Source organism: Propithecus coquereli, unplaced genomic scaffold, assembly GCF_000956105.1.
Source record: "Propithecus coquereli isolate 6110/MARCELLA unplaced genomic scaffold, Pcoq_1.0 Scaffold25, whole genome shotgun sequence".
Classification (NCBI taxonomy): domain Eukaryota; kingdom Metazoa; phylum Chordata; class Mammalia; order Primates; family Indriidae; genus Propithecus; species Propithecus coquereli.
Window position 1 is genome coordinate 6,201,586 of NW_012148063.1, and position 14,604 is coordinate 6,216,189.

The 14,604-nt window shown below is 50.6% G+C and overlaps 1 protein-coding gene across 1 annotated transcript in view; it reads left to right on the top strand.

Annotated features, from left to right (window-relative positions):
• Nucleotides 1-5,012, top strand: part of ZDHHC14 (zinc finger, DHHC-type containing 14) — a 251,495-nt gene extending 246,483 nt beyond the window's left edge. Inside the window, exon 9 of the mRNA XM_012646807.1 lies at nucleotides 4,028-5,012. Within this exon, the coding sequence (XP_012502261.1) occupies nucleotides 4,028-4,429 (402 nt within the window). The 3' untranslated portion in view covers nucleotides 4,430-5,012. The remainder of the gene's footprint in view (nucleotides 1-4,027) is intronic.
• The last annotated feature ends 9,592 nt before the right edge of the window (nucleotides 5,013-14,604 follow it).

Here is a 14,604-nt window from a genome sequence, read left to right on the forward strand (position 1 = left end):
GTGCCCCAAATGGACTGGTCATCTAAACGGAAATCAGTCTGAATGTGGCAAACTGTTCAAAGCCACGGGCTACCAGCAGGGTTCAGACACGTAGGTACGTGGTCCGAGTCTCTGTGCGTACTGGCAGTAGGTCAGCGGGGGAGGGTGCAGCGAGTAGGGTAATCCTGATACGAAAGCTGTCCCTATGTCAGCAGAGGTGCCCATAGCTGTACTTGCAGAGACACTCATTTTTTAAGAGGTTTAAACAAATCTCTGTGGAAGAGGCGCTCAGAGTCAGATAACTCAGATCGGGATTAGAACAGTCCTTTGGAAAAGATTTCTGAGTGACTTATGTAGAGATGTTTTAAATTAAATGGCTTAGGTTAAACTTTTTCTGTCAGTAATTTTTTTTTTCACACTTTCATGTAAGTCCTTAAGCTTCACCCTTGATAAAGTAGTGAGCGTCTTCAGCGGGGTCCTGGCCAGTGGGCCGAGCACAGTGTCTGTTACAGTTTTTAGCAAGTCGTGAGTTTGGCCGGGGTCAAGCCCCAGTAGGTATGTGCAGGAGTGGGCCCAGGCGGGGAGGGACCCCCTTTTAAGAAAAAGAAAACGACACGCAAGGAACAAGGCCTTGGAAGGGCTGTGCGAGGAAGGGACCCTGAGGCTTCATGGGTGTCATAGAAAACCCACCTGTAGGTCTGTGTTTGTCTTCAGGCAGCAAAGTGACGTTAGTAGCTGAAGGCCTCAGCGGGCACACCTAACCCCACGTCGCCCTCCTGTCAGCACGAGCTCTCCGAAACTCAACAGACGGCTGTTGGTGGCCACTGTGCCTAAGAAGGTTCTCGTGGGTGCCCACGAGCTCTTTGCCGGGCTTAGCGGGGAGGCAGGTGATCAGGAAAGAGAAAAGGGGCAACCGATGGGGGGTGCCAAGTAGAAGAGCGGACAAGGAGCAGGAGAAAGAGAGAGGGTGTGGGATGAGGGGAGCCCACCTCTTCCCTCAGCCTCCTACCCTGTGACCTTGAACGTCTCTTCCAGCTCTAACCTCTAACATTTTTCTATGAGACGGTAGGAGCCCATCAGACGTAATCAGGCAGATCCCTAAAATAGAATTTGCCAATTAGTTTTCAATAAAAAAGGCTTTCTTCAGGTCAACAGAGACGAGCAAATCTAATTTGTAATTTCCTTATTCCTTAGAGCTGGGGGTATTGTGTGGACAGAAAGTATTAGAATGAGTGAGGGCTCCAGAGGGGAAGGTGGGAAGCAAGACACCGTCACCAGGAGGCTGGGCGCTGTGACGCGGCCTCTCTGTGTCTCTGCCAGTGAGAGGACGAACCGTGATGTTCATGAAACATTCTCTGCAAAGCACAGTCTATCCAAACCCTGGCATAGTCTCCAGAAGATGGATGTTTAATCAGCAAGGCTGCTCCTTCTCTGCCGCTGCCCTGTCGAGACTGAGCCGACGTCTCTCGAACAAGCTGACAGCATCGGAGCGCGTGACAACAGGCACAGACCTCGGCTGCCTGCAGCCTGACAGCCTCATTGCTCAGCACCCCACCCCCAGAAAGGACCTGCACCCTGAGCTGAAACTCCCTGCAGGAGCAGAGAAAGCGACATGGTCCCCCACCTAATAGTTTAAAGGATTGTTAATGCTCAACAGTCAGCCCCTTCCAAGTACTTTTTAATGGCCTTTCTCCCCCAGCTCCTGGGGTTTTAGAGTCCCACTGATGGGGATGAAGCGATAGAAAAGTGAGGATTCTTCCCTGAGACTTGCTTTCCCTCCTTAAAGCTCCACTATGAGCTTTACTCTGGCCTGGAGCCAAGGTCTTTGAATTTCTAAAATCTGCAAATTCCTTAGGGACTGCTGCCCCTCAATTGTTCTCCTCTAGGCCTGGGGCCTGCGTAGGGGATGGCCCACCCCCTGTGGTTTAGAAAGAAACCCGAGAGGCTTGGAGCACTTGCTGTAGCAGATGAAATAAACACCTAAGGATTTGCAGGCGAACTCTCTCCCTCCCGTTGAGGCTGGTTTTGCCACTCGTTTCCATGGACTGCAGGTGTGATGACAGGTCTGGGTGTGCCTCCAGTCGGGAAGAGGCTGCAGGGCCTTCATCACACAGCTAGTGGTAGGTGGTTCTCTAGGAATTCCAGCGTTCTGAAAGAGAGGAGGGCATAATAAGCCAAGTAACATTTACTAAGCACCTACTGTGTGTCAAATGTGCAATGGTGGAAAGAGGTTTATCCCAGCTTCGGCTCCTGGATCCATCTCTTGCTTTCCTCTGTAAGCTGATGAGCGAGCCACCCACCCCAGCTGAGCACCAGGCCTTCATTTGTGAAGACGGGAAGCATGCTTGTTCCAAGAACTTCTGAAGAAGCAGAGGGAGCACCCAGCTTACCACTCGAACACAGAGTCACAACATGCTTACCCGTGTCCATACTGTTCCTCCTCCTTCCCACAGAAACGCTGCTTCTGAACCTCACTAAGGAGGGACTACCCTGGCGCAGGGGTAGCACTCCAAGGCCTCTGAAGTCTCTCCCAGCTGTCCTGACACTCACCGGTAGTCCAGGGAGAGGGTGCGCAGAGCCAGCAGGGCTCCCATCCCATAGGCTGGAAATGTCTTACGCTACTTCCTTTTCCCCGTGATTAAAGTCAAACAAAAGACACAAGATATATGTAATATGGCTTAAGAATACTTAGAAGGGCCGGGCGTGGTGGCTCATACCTGTAATCCTAGCACTCTGGGAGGCCGAGGCGGGAGGATTGTTTGAGCTCAGGAGTTCGAGACCAGCCTGAGCAAGAGCGAGACCCCGTCTCTACTAAAAATAGAAAGAAATTAATTGGACAACTAAAAATACATAGAAAAAATTAGCCGGGCATGGCGGCGCATGCCTGTAGTCCCAGCTACTCGGGAGGCTGAGGCAGGAGGATCGCTTGAGCCCAGGAGTCTGAGGTTGCTGTGAGCTAGGCTGACGCCACAGCACTCTAGCCTGGGCAACACAGTGAGACTCTGTCTCAAAAAAAAAAAAAAAATACTTAGAAGAAAAGGAACTGTCTCCTCAAATGTTGGCATTATCAAACCACGAAAGCTCAATGGATGGTTCTTGAAGCTGATGATAATTTAGCAATTCTAGGCTTTTACAGAACAGTTCGGTCAGACTGTCAAGGGCTTCTGCTACCCCTATATTTTCTTTTCTTTTCTTTTCGTGGTAAAATAGACATAACATAAAATTTACCATTTTAACCATTTTTAAGTGCACATTTCAGCAATATCGAGTCGTATCCATGTTGTATTGCAGCCGCCGCACCATCCTTCTCCAGGACTCCTTCGCCTTCCCCAGCTGAAACTCCGCCCCCATGAAACACCAACTCCTATCCCCCAGCCCCAGCCCCCGGCCCCCACCATCCGACTTTCTCTCTAACGTTCGGCAGCTCTAGGCTCTCGTATCAGGAGAATCACGCAGTATTTGTCTTTCTGTGGCTGCCTTATCTTACTTAGCACGTGTCCTCGAGGTCCGTCCCTGCTGTAGCGTGTGTCAGACTTCCCTTCCCTCCTCAGGCTCAGCAGCACTCGGTTGTGTGCAGGTGGCACATTTGTCTGTCCATTCACCCAGCAGGGGACACTCGGGCTGCTGTCATCTTTTGACTTACTATGAATAATGCTGCCATGAACCTGGGTGTACAGGCCCCTGTGTTTTTAAAACAATGTGGTAAAAATGGTTTTCAGCATACGGGAAAGCAGCCTCACACTGCTGTAGGCGGTAAAAGCCCGTAACTCTGTACGTGGGATTTTTAAAAAATTACATCCTCCGAGTTGGGAACGAAGGCCATGGGCACCACAGCCTGGAGGCCGAGTGGGCACCTATGGGTGACAGTTCGTTTGAGTGGGTTATTTAGGTGCCAGGTGTCTCCCCAGCTGCAACGGGGCTACTGTGCGTGCTCCCTGGCTTGACTGACTGAGGTGTCACTAACGGTTTCTCTCTTCTCGCACCCGCCCTCCCCACCCCTGCCCCTCCCGTCCCCGCCTTCTCTTTGCTGGCTCCTACTGCTCTCCAGTGCGACCAAGACCAGTGCATTCAGAGCACCAAATTCGTTTTGCAGGCCGCAGCCACGCCCCTGCTGCAGAGCGAGCCCAGCCTCACCAGCGACGAGCTGCACCTGCCCGGGAAGCCCGGCCTGGGCACGCCCTGTGCCAGCCTGACGCTGGGCCCGCCCACGCCGCCCTCCTCCATGCCCAACCTGGCCGCCGAGGCCGCGCTGGCCGACGTCCTGCCCCGCAAGGAGGAGCACGTGGCACACCAGTTCCTGACCCCGGACGAGGCGCCCTCGCCCCCCGGGCTGCTGGCAGCGGGCAGTCCCCTGGCGCACAGCCGCACCGTGCACGTGCTGGGCCTGGCCAGCCAGGACTCGCTGCACGAGGACTCCGTGCGCGGCCTGGTGAAGCTCAGCTCCGTGTGACCCGCGTGGGCCTGGGGCTAGGGGCAGCGACCAAGTGCCACAGACGAGGTGACAGCCCCGGGTCCAAGGTGACAGCCCCAGGTCCGGGGTGCAGAGATCCCTTAGAGAGTGGACGGAGCCCCAGCTCATGGCAGAGGGCGGCGGGACCCAGATGCTTTGCGCTTGGTTTTATTCGAATTTTCTTCCCCACCTTGAGCGCTGTGACAAAAATGAAAATAGAGAAGAAGCTTTTTTCAAAAGCTTGGAACCTGAAGGGTGGGCCTAGGGATGGGGCAGTCTCCGGGGGCGGAATCAGAGTCGGGGAAGAACAGAAGCTGCCTGGACGTTACACGGCCGTCTGCCACTCTGTGACAGACACACGGAAGGTGGCCGGACTGAAATTGCACTTAAGTGTTATGCTACTAATATTTGAAATAGACACACCATTCCATTTGTTAATTAAAACAACAAAAAAAACCAACGGGAAAAAGCGCCCAGACGTGGATTTGCATGCCACGCTGCCGTCTGTGCTACAGTGGTGTTGGTATTCCAAAGGAAGTGCTGCTCTCCTTCTTTTTTCTTTCTTTTTTTGATTTTGTGAATTTTCCAGTGCTGTTCTGTTGGAAGACAGTACAACAAACCGAGACTAATGGACAGTGTCATCACTTGTCAACCCACTCGGCTGAGGTGTCGGTGGACAGGGGGCTGGGCTGCAGAGGGCGGCGGGGGCCTCACTATATCCAGGGTCGTTCACCTCTGTGCAGCAGGGAGATGCTTTGTGTTGTGCGGCCCCACCGGAGACTTCACCTCCTCGTGTGATGAAACTTCCCGTGGACAGCCAATAAAATGACGTCCTCTGTTATTTTGGGTCTGTGTACAGTTATCCTTATAACAAAATCATCTGGAGGGCCTGGGAGAATTTGTTTTTGTTGAAGAATCCCTAGTGAGAAATGGTCCCAGAACAACCAAAAATAGAATTTTTGAATTGGGAGATAGTTATAGGATGATTTCCTAGATAAGAGACTAGCTTTCCATCAGTTTTTTTTGTTCCTTAATCATCTCTTTTTGACACAGTCTTGCAGAATTTGCTGTACATTTGCAGATGGCCATGCAGTAGTTAATCTGTGGTCGGTGCAGGGGAGGGGGTGCCCAGGGAGAACAGGTGGTGCCATCTTCTGGGCTCCATGTTGTGTTAATGTGTCACCAAACCTGGAAGCAAAACTTGAGGTCCTAGTAAAGGTATTAAAAAATGAGGAGGAGAAACTGGCCTAAAGTTTGGGCTGAGATCATGTAGACTGTCATTCTTACCTGGATGCTAATCAGAATGGAATTAATAAAATTGTCACCTCATTTACTTTAATTTATCACCTAGGAGAGAACTGGCTTCCTACTTAGGGAGTAAGTCACTTTGGAGGCAGCTGCAGGGGACTCAGCAACTTCTCTCCTGGCTTCTTTGCAGGTGATAAACCTAACAGCCAGATCTACTCAAGTTCAAAATCATGCTTATTCCTTATGACCATATGAAAGACAAGATGCATTGATCATGATACAAGAAACCCCAAATGATTTGCATTTGTGGAAAAAGGCTGTTTCTCCTGGGAAGGAATTGCCATTTTATATAAAAGAAAAAGAAAGGAGAAAAGAAAAGAAAAAGCACAGTTTTCAAGTCTTATTTGGAATACAGGCAAGTCACAGATCAAAAAATAATTTATGCCGCAAAAACCTGCGGACTTCTTGCATCACGATATCTTTGAGCTATGTTTATTTTTCATACTGCATGCATGTATAGAAAATGGAAAAGGTAAACCATGTATAGTCATGTTTTGTTTTTAGGACCACCTAACTGCTTGTACCCACTTGTAATTTACAATGAGCGGGACACACCCACATACGCTCACAGTCACCAACACCCAGGGATTCTCCTTGCACTCGCTGCTTGTGAGCACAGAGTGACAGCCCCACAAAGGAGCTTCCACAGCTTCCTACATCGTCTCTGCACCTTGCCTCCCCCCGCCCTCTCCCCAGAGGCCCCAGGAGGGAGTTTCCCTGATGGGAAGGGTGCTCAGTGGGTGGCGGTGAGCTGGGCTCAGCATGTATGGCCCGGTCCATTCCTAGTTTCTTCTGCTGGGAGACGAAGACAATGGTCTGTAGAGCCCTTTCATGCCCAGCATTTCCTAATTCAATGGTCGCCGATTTCCTACGACCAGCCCTTCTTCACACCTTGTTATGAAAAAACCCAAGAAGCAAGGGTCATTATTCACGTGTCCTCACACAGTGACTATTTGTGTAATATTTATTATCAATTCTCTCAGTCCTGTCTCTGTGCCCACGTGGCATCATGTATCGAAGAGGGGATTGGGAATTTGGTGACACAGATCAAGGCTATTCAGGGTCAAGAGGGTGATTAACTCGAATAGGCCAATTCGCTGAGACAATTAACGTCTTAACCAAAACTGCAGAGATGCCCACGGCCCTGTCCGTGCTCCCAGGGGCTCCCCGCTCTGTGGGGCTGGAGGGATGGGCCAGGGTGACTTGTTCCGTGAGGTGATGGCGCTGCATCTCCCATCTCAGATAGGTATGTACATAAATGGTGAGGGGTTCCATGTAGCTGCGGCTGAGTAGACCTTGATGTTTCTAAGTTCTTTCAGTGTGTTACCGATTGACTGCATGCTAGCTATAAAAAATAAGATAAATATTTTTATGCTGCTGAAGCTTGGACCATTATCATGCACACAAGCACACACACTCACACACTCACTCTGTTTTTTAAGAATTCATCTGCTTCCATTCTCCCAGCAGTGCTGCAGGGGACCACGGGCTTCCCGGCGCTCGGAGGCTTAACTTAGCCTGAGTGCCTTGGTCCCTAGGACGCAGGCGGATGGAGCAGGAGGGTGGCAGACAGACTGCGTCTGGGAGAGCCGACGACATGTCACTCTGTGCCTGGGGGAATCGGCCCAGCATTCGGGCTGTGCCCAGTAGAATGTGATTATTGCAGCCTGTGAGAAGGATGCCGTATCCCTACCCTGGGCCAGCAAAATGCCAAATAGCTGCTCTGGCCCATACGAGCGCAAAGGAGGAAGCCTTCCACCGCACCCCTGCGTGTGCCACGGTCTTCTCCTCTTGTGTCTAAGGTTGCTGACGGGGGTTCCAAACCACAGGCGAACCCCATTTTAGGAGCCATGTTCCTGCTGAGACCTGATGGGTCGGCCCTCTGACGCTTTGAAAGCCCCTAAGCTCGTCACACCCTGGGCCCAGGGCTTCTTGTACGATTCAAAAGCAAGAAAAATGAATTGGCCAAAATTGGCAGTAGGTGCCCTTGGCACCGGGGCTTGTGATGGCATCTCCTGGGAAATGCTAGAACCTGAGCCACTCAGAGACTGCGAAGGGCACGGGCTGGCGGGCTATTCCTGAGGGTCTCGGGCCTTCCCCTCACCAGCAAAGATTTCTCTGTAGCTTCACTGCCCCCATCTGAGCTCAGCCACAAACCATCCCCTTCATGCCAGAAACCGACTGCTTCTCACCCTCAGCTTGGGGCTTTTGAGTTCATTGGAAAGCATCAGGGTTTGCATTAATACTACCTTTTAACATTTAAAGGATTTAATAGGCATCTTTCCAGCAGTAGTTGTCCTTCGTTCACCCACAAGAGTACACTGTTGAGCCCATTTAGCTCTTGACCAGGTAAGAAAGAGTAAAGGGGAGCAAATGTTAAATATACTTTCTAGTTAATGCCTTACAACTGTCTGAAAGCTGAGCCTAAATCAAATCTATGTTTACATTTTTTATTCAATTCGTATGAGTTTGGGAGTCTAGCATATTCTTGTCCAAATGAGAGAGACTTTCAAATAAGTTCACATTCCCCCGGTCCCTGCGCCGGTTCTGGAGGGCTGTGTGCGGCATTGCGTGCTGTTCCGTGGTACCTCACGGAAAGGAAAAACTGCCTCTCTCACACTCACGCGCGCGCGCTCTCTCTCTCTCTAGCTCTCATAAGTTATTGAAATGTTAAATAATCTCAAGTGTTTTTTTCTTTCAAATAAGTGTCAAAGATGCTAACAATTTTGTAAATCAGTACATCCTCTGTCCGTTTGCCCGTGGTGCACGGTCTTGATGATACAACTGAGATGGATTTTCACATCTAAGTGGTTAGCACGTTAATCCAGCCATAAAAAATAATTGGGAGATTGAAGATTAGATTGTTTCTACCACAAAACTAGATAAATGGCTTCAACTGGAATTATTTTTCAATCTCATAAACCCCGGGAATTACATACAGAGTGGATTGGGAAGCAGCTGAGCGTCTTGTGCTACTGCAGAGACTTTTCTTTCCATCGGTTGTTGAATTTGTAAAGGAAGCATGGCGTGAATGGTGAGGATAGGAATGAACGGCTCTTAATTGACCTTGATATTTCAAGATATGTAAACCGAGAGGCCACATGGCATGTCCAAGGAAACATGTTTTCTGGGTTCCATATGAACGGAGATGGTTTTAGCATACAGTTAAAAAACAAAAAAGGTGGCCGGGCGCGGTGGCTCACACCTGTAATCCTAGCACTCTTGGGAGGCCGAGGTGGGTGGATCGCTCAAGGTCAGGAGTTCGAGACCAGCCTGAGCAAGAGCGAGATGCCGTCTCTACTAAAAAATAGAAAGAAATGATTGGGATAACTAAAAAATATATAGAAAAAATTAGCCAGGCTTGGTGGCGCGTGCCTGTAGTCCCAGTGACTCGGGAGGCTGAGGCAGAAGGATTGCTTGAGCCCAGGAGTTTGAGGTTGCTGTGAGCTAGGCTGACGTCACGGCACTCACTCTAGCCCGGACAACAAAAGCAAGACTCTGTCTCAAAAAAAAAAAAAAAAAAAAAAGGTTGAAACCTTGCTAACCTTTGCCCAGAGCATTCTGGGTTGGTATTTGCATAGTTGCAAATACCAAATACCAATAGCTGCTATTTTGGCACAAGAAGGAAAAAAAGACTTAAACTCTTATTGGGTTCAAAGCCCTAAATCTGAACAATGGTGAACACGTGTACATAACATGTCATGTTTTCAGAAATGTGTATGCTTATTTAAGTGCCTTTCATGCCTGAATCAATGTTTGCAGAATTGATCTTGAACCTGAAATGAATTAAGATATCATTTTCCTCCTTCAATAAAAACTGCTAATGGCATAAAATGTAAATTTCAGTCTTTATAAGGTCGATATTGCCCAGGTCAACAAGACGTAGGGAAGAGTAGGATTGCCTTGCACTGGGTGAATATGCACTGTGTAGACATCCATTTGTATAAGAAAGTGGGTCTTCTGATCACAGATATCCAGATTGGTGTCCTCCAGCTGTGGTTCTCAACTTTTTGATTTCATAAGTAACTACAGAGCAATGCAGAAATTCAAACCCCCTAATCCGCTTGTTCTATGTTCCGCCTTCTGTGCCCCCACTTCCCAAGGACACCCCTCCCTTCCATAACATACAGTAGCTCAGCTAGGGACCTTGTGAAGGGAACCTGGTCACCTCCGGACATGTCTGCTCCCCTGCGATGTGGCACTTCCTCGTGACCAACAGGGTTCTTCTACGCATTTCCAGGAACTGATGTGTGAGCCTCCAGCAGACATGGCTGAGCTATTTCTAAATTCCATATTAATAAAAAGAAGAGACTGGCATTTGTTTCCGCCAGACACCTCCTTATCAGTTCGCTGTCAGTGGCATCTGTTGCTGAGAATTATTCCTCAGGCCCTTTCTTCAGCATCCTTCCCCTGCCAGGAAGGAGAGTGAGTCACTCGGAGCAGTGGAGGGGGTGGTGCTTTATCTAAATCTAAGGGGGGAGCAGAAGATCTTTTTTTTTTTTTTTTACAGACTCTACTTCCTTTTTTGTAACCCATAGTAACCAGCTGAATCCATCCCGTGCTCACTGTTTCACGTAAGAGCCAGGGAACACGCAGACAACCGTAGACGACATCAGGAATCATTTGCCTGGGCTGGATTCTGGGTGGTTTGCGGAGTCAGCGCGGATGCTGACGCGTGTGAGAGCAGGTGGGTGATCTGTAGCGCTAGGACGACGCCCTCAGGTAACCCCAGAGCGTACACACTCCTAAGCGAGACACAGGCACACACTGAGAGAGAGCTCCGCGTGGACAGTTGCTATTAATCCACAAGCCCGTGCCGTCCCTGACACAAACATGATGACGGTAAGCAGTGGAACCCTTATATGAAAATCTTGGGTTTTTAAAAATATTTTATTCTAAGAAATAAAGGGAGAAAATGCCCTGCTTCGTCTAGTCAGAGAGAGAACATGATTAGCTGTGAGCAGGTGAGTAATCTACAGAGCTCGACCCCAGCCAGCCCTGGCCTGGGGTTCAGACACACATGAATCTTGTTCAAGGTCCCTCCAGAGGCAGGAAGTCACTTTAAAGACCACCTAACATTGCCTCCCACCTTGGGGTAGGTGCCCTGAGCAGGTCATGAAACCAGTTTAGCTCTTCTTTCTAGATGGAATGGCTGAGAACAGGAGGGTTAGAATGGGGAGTGCCAACCGCTTTGCCTGTAACAGGGGAAGCAACGTGCTGGGTCATGATATACATACATTTTCGTGCCGTAGTCAAAATGAAAATTTGAAAAACTGCTGATCTAGTTCGCCCACTCCTGCTCGATCTTACCAAAGAGAACCCTGGAAACCAGAAAGCTGGAAGAATGTCATGTCCGTGGTCACAGCACTGGTAGGCACAGAGCTGGCACAGAGAGCAGGTCTGTGCCTCTCCGACCATCAGTAATAAAGAATAATTTTTATTTCTTAAAAAGTATCCTATCCATCGCACATTAACTCTTTTGTAAAATATGATAAAAAGCAAATTACTAGAAAAATAAAATTTAAAATAGGCAAGCAAAAGAAAAGCCTCAATATTTCATTATTAGATTTAATAGACATACTGTGTCCAGTTGCTGTAGATGTTTCTAAACACACACATCTGCTGCTGTATTTATCCAGTAACAAGCGGCCCACGGATGGTGCCAGTCTGGCTTCTGCCCTGTGCTGCTGGGAGATCATCTCTAAGCCCTTGGACTGTTCTGCCTGATAAGAGCACCTTTGCTCACCTGGCCCTGCCAGACAGTCTGTGCTGACAATGCGGTTTATGGCCACACGGCATCCGCTCAGACCCTGGAGGGGCTGGGTGCTAAGGTCAGCCATGGAGATGGTCGGCCTGTTTGCATGACGAACCCCCAATAAAAACTGTGCACTTCGGGCCTGGGCGAGCTTCCCTGGTTGGCGGTACTCTGTGCACAGTCACAATCGCTGGCAGGGGAATGGGTGCTGTTTGCACAGCCCCGCGGGGACAGGACCCCTGGAATCTCTGTGCGTGCCATCTCCAGACCCCGCCCAGCTGCCTATTCCCTCTGTCGGATCCTTTCACTGTAATTAAGCCGTGAGGAGAAGGGCTTTGCCGAGTCCCGTGAGTCCTTCAAGTGAGTTACCAAGCCTGAGGGCGGCCTTGGAGACCTCCACGCTTACCGTCAGTGTTGGAATCAAACATGGTCTCAGGACTCCCGCACTTCACACCCTGGTACAGGCAGCTCCCACGCTGTGTTCCGAGGGACCCAGTGAGTCCCAAACCTGTAACCTCTCCCACCCCCAAGCCAGCACCCCCAACACGCTGTGGTGCTATGCCCAAGGCCTAACGGGGCAAGTATGTCATCTGAGGGCAGCAGGAGCCTAGGGCATTACAATTTTAGCAAACTTTTTAAAAAAAAATTATATGGGGGCCGGGCGCGGTGGCTCACGCCTGTAATCCCAGCACTCTGGGAGGCCGAGGCGGGCGGATTGTTTGAGCTCAGGAGTTCGAGACCAGCCTGAGCAAGAGTGAGACCCCCGTCTCTACTAAAAAAAATAGAAAGAAATTATCTGGACAACTAAAAATATATATAAAAAAAAAAAATCAGCCGGGCACAGTGGCTCGTGCCTGTAGTCCCAGCTACTCGGGAGGCTGAAGCAGGAGGATCGCTTGAGCCCAGGAGTTTGAGGTTGCTGTGAGCTAGGCTGACGCCATGGCACTCACTCTAGCCAGGGCAACAGAGTGAGATTCTGTCTCAAAAAAATAAATAAATAAAAATTATATGAACTGGTAAAGAGCAGAAAGCAGAGGCGAGTGGGTTTCAGTCGGAGAATGAGGAGCCAGCAGGGTAAGTCGTGTAAGTGCGATGCTGACCCTCGTAAGAGCCATGGGAACCCGGACTAACTGATTAGCTCAGACAAAACAGAAAATGTGTATATTTTGGTTTGCTCTTAACACTGTCAAACTTAACATGCTTAGAAATATACAAGATTCGGGAAAATAAAGAGGATTATTTGGGGGTTTTGTCCTCCTAATTTTCTAGAGAAAATGTTAAAGGAATAAATTGTTGCTGAAAAATGTCAAGAGGTGTTCCAGGGTTTGGCATCCTAAGATACCATCTGGGAGGAGGAGACAGGGGTGCTTGGGTAGCGGGAGGCATCCTGCAGCCTGCTGGGCCTGGGGCCACACGTTTTTCCCTTCATGCCACCTCTCAAGCCCACGCTGCCTTCCCACTGTTTGGAAACACCGTGGCTCGCTTGGCCGTGACCTGACAGCAAAGCCACATGCAGGGGTGAGGCTGGGCGTCTATGGAGCACACACCCAGAAGGCCTGTGTACACACCTGCGTGGATCCCCTTGCACGAGGACTCGTTTCTGAGGTTCTTCAGGACCTGAAAACTACTGTCGTGAAGGTCACATGCTGACAAGAAACCAGGGACATACTGCAGGTGACGGGCAGGCAAGGCAGGGACCCAGGGGGCCCTTTGCTCCCTACCGGGGAACTGAAGCAGCAGCTCTAAGCCTGGTTCTCTGTAACTCCCTACTCCTCCCGTCTCGCCTGTGCCCAAAGCTGGTGGCAGCAAAGCAGGAGATGCCTCCCTTAAAGCAGCGGGTCTCAGATTTCAGGGGCATGAGAATCACCTGGAAGGTGAGTAAGAACACAGGCTGCGCGGCCCACTCTCGGAGCTTCTCATTCGCAGGTCAGGGCGCTGCGCATCTGCATTTCTAGTAAGTTTCCAGGGGAGGTTGATCTCACTGGTTTGGGGTCATACTTGAGAACCACTGCTCTGAAGAGTGGCGGGTTGATCTGTTTCTGTGGAAGGGGAAAGAGCTGGCAGGAAGTCAGAGTGACAAAGAGCCCATGGGAAGAGGAGGAGTCCAGGGGTGGCCTCCAAAGCCACTTACCTCCCCACCAATGCCTGCGGCTTTGCACCGGGCTGTCTAATTGCCGACCTGGCCGCACCTCGCCATGGGGAAACCAGGCGGGGGTGGGGAAGACTCCACTTCCCTATCTCTAAATGGGTATTGAGCGACCCAGGGGGCCACGCGTTGGCCAGGAGCTGAGAATCCAGGGGTGAACCTGACCCAGTCCCTGGCTCCTGACTCCCTCAGGAGCTGAACGCCTTCAAATTACAAACCCTTAAGCCAGCGATGGCCCAGAGCAGGGGACAGTTCCTGCTCAGGCCAGAGGCAGCCCATCCACCAGCGCTGGGTGAGCAGGACTTGCACAGACCGGTCACGTGCTTGCTGCGCCCCACTTGTTCCTGGAAGGACTTACAGCAAGGTCAAGGATGACCCCACCCCAGTTCTATGTTGTGCCACTACCCTCCGCTCACTGAGTCCATGGACCTTCTCTGAGATCGTGGCACAGTCCAGAAAGAAGAAATCCGTTCTGACCCTGGAGCTTCTACGCAGACTTTTATGAAGCCGGAGTGGAGACAGCAACATTAAGAGAAAAGCCCTTCCGAGTCTGGGTGTAAACAAAGACCCAGAGGGATGCCAGCCAGCCAGGTTTCTTCCACCACAAGGAGAAGAGTTGAGAACTCTGCGTGGACTGAGGGAGGGAGACCTTCCAAGGGTGGAGGGCAATGGGAGAGGGCATCCCACCCCCCTCTATGGGTTTTGGAGGGACCTGAGAGCAGAGGGACGGGAGCCCGGCTTCTTGGGCCGAGTCTAAGAAGACGGCCAGTCTCCCAGCTGGCTTGAGAGCAGCTCGGGGAAATCAAGGCAAGTCAGGTAGCGGCAGAGAGACAGGACGGCCCCATGGGCAGATCCCAGCCCCTCGCTCCAAGGCCCCAGACGGGCAGAGAAGAACAGCTGCACGTGTCCCCATGCCCCAGCCATGCCCGAGGGGGAGGGAGGTGCCCGTGTCCAAAGCAGGAAAAG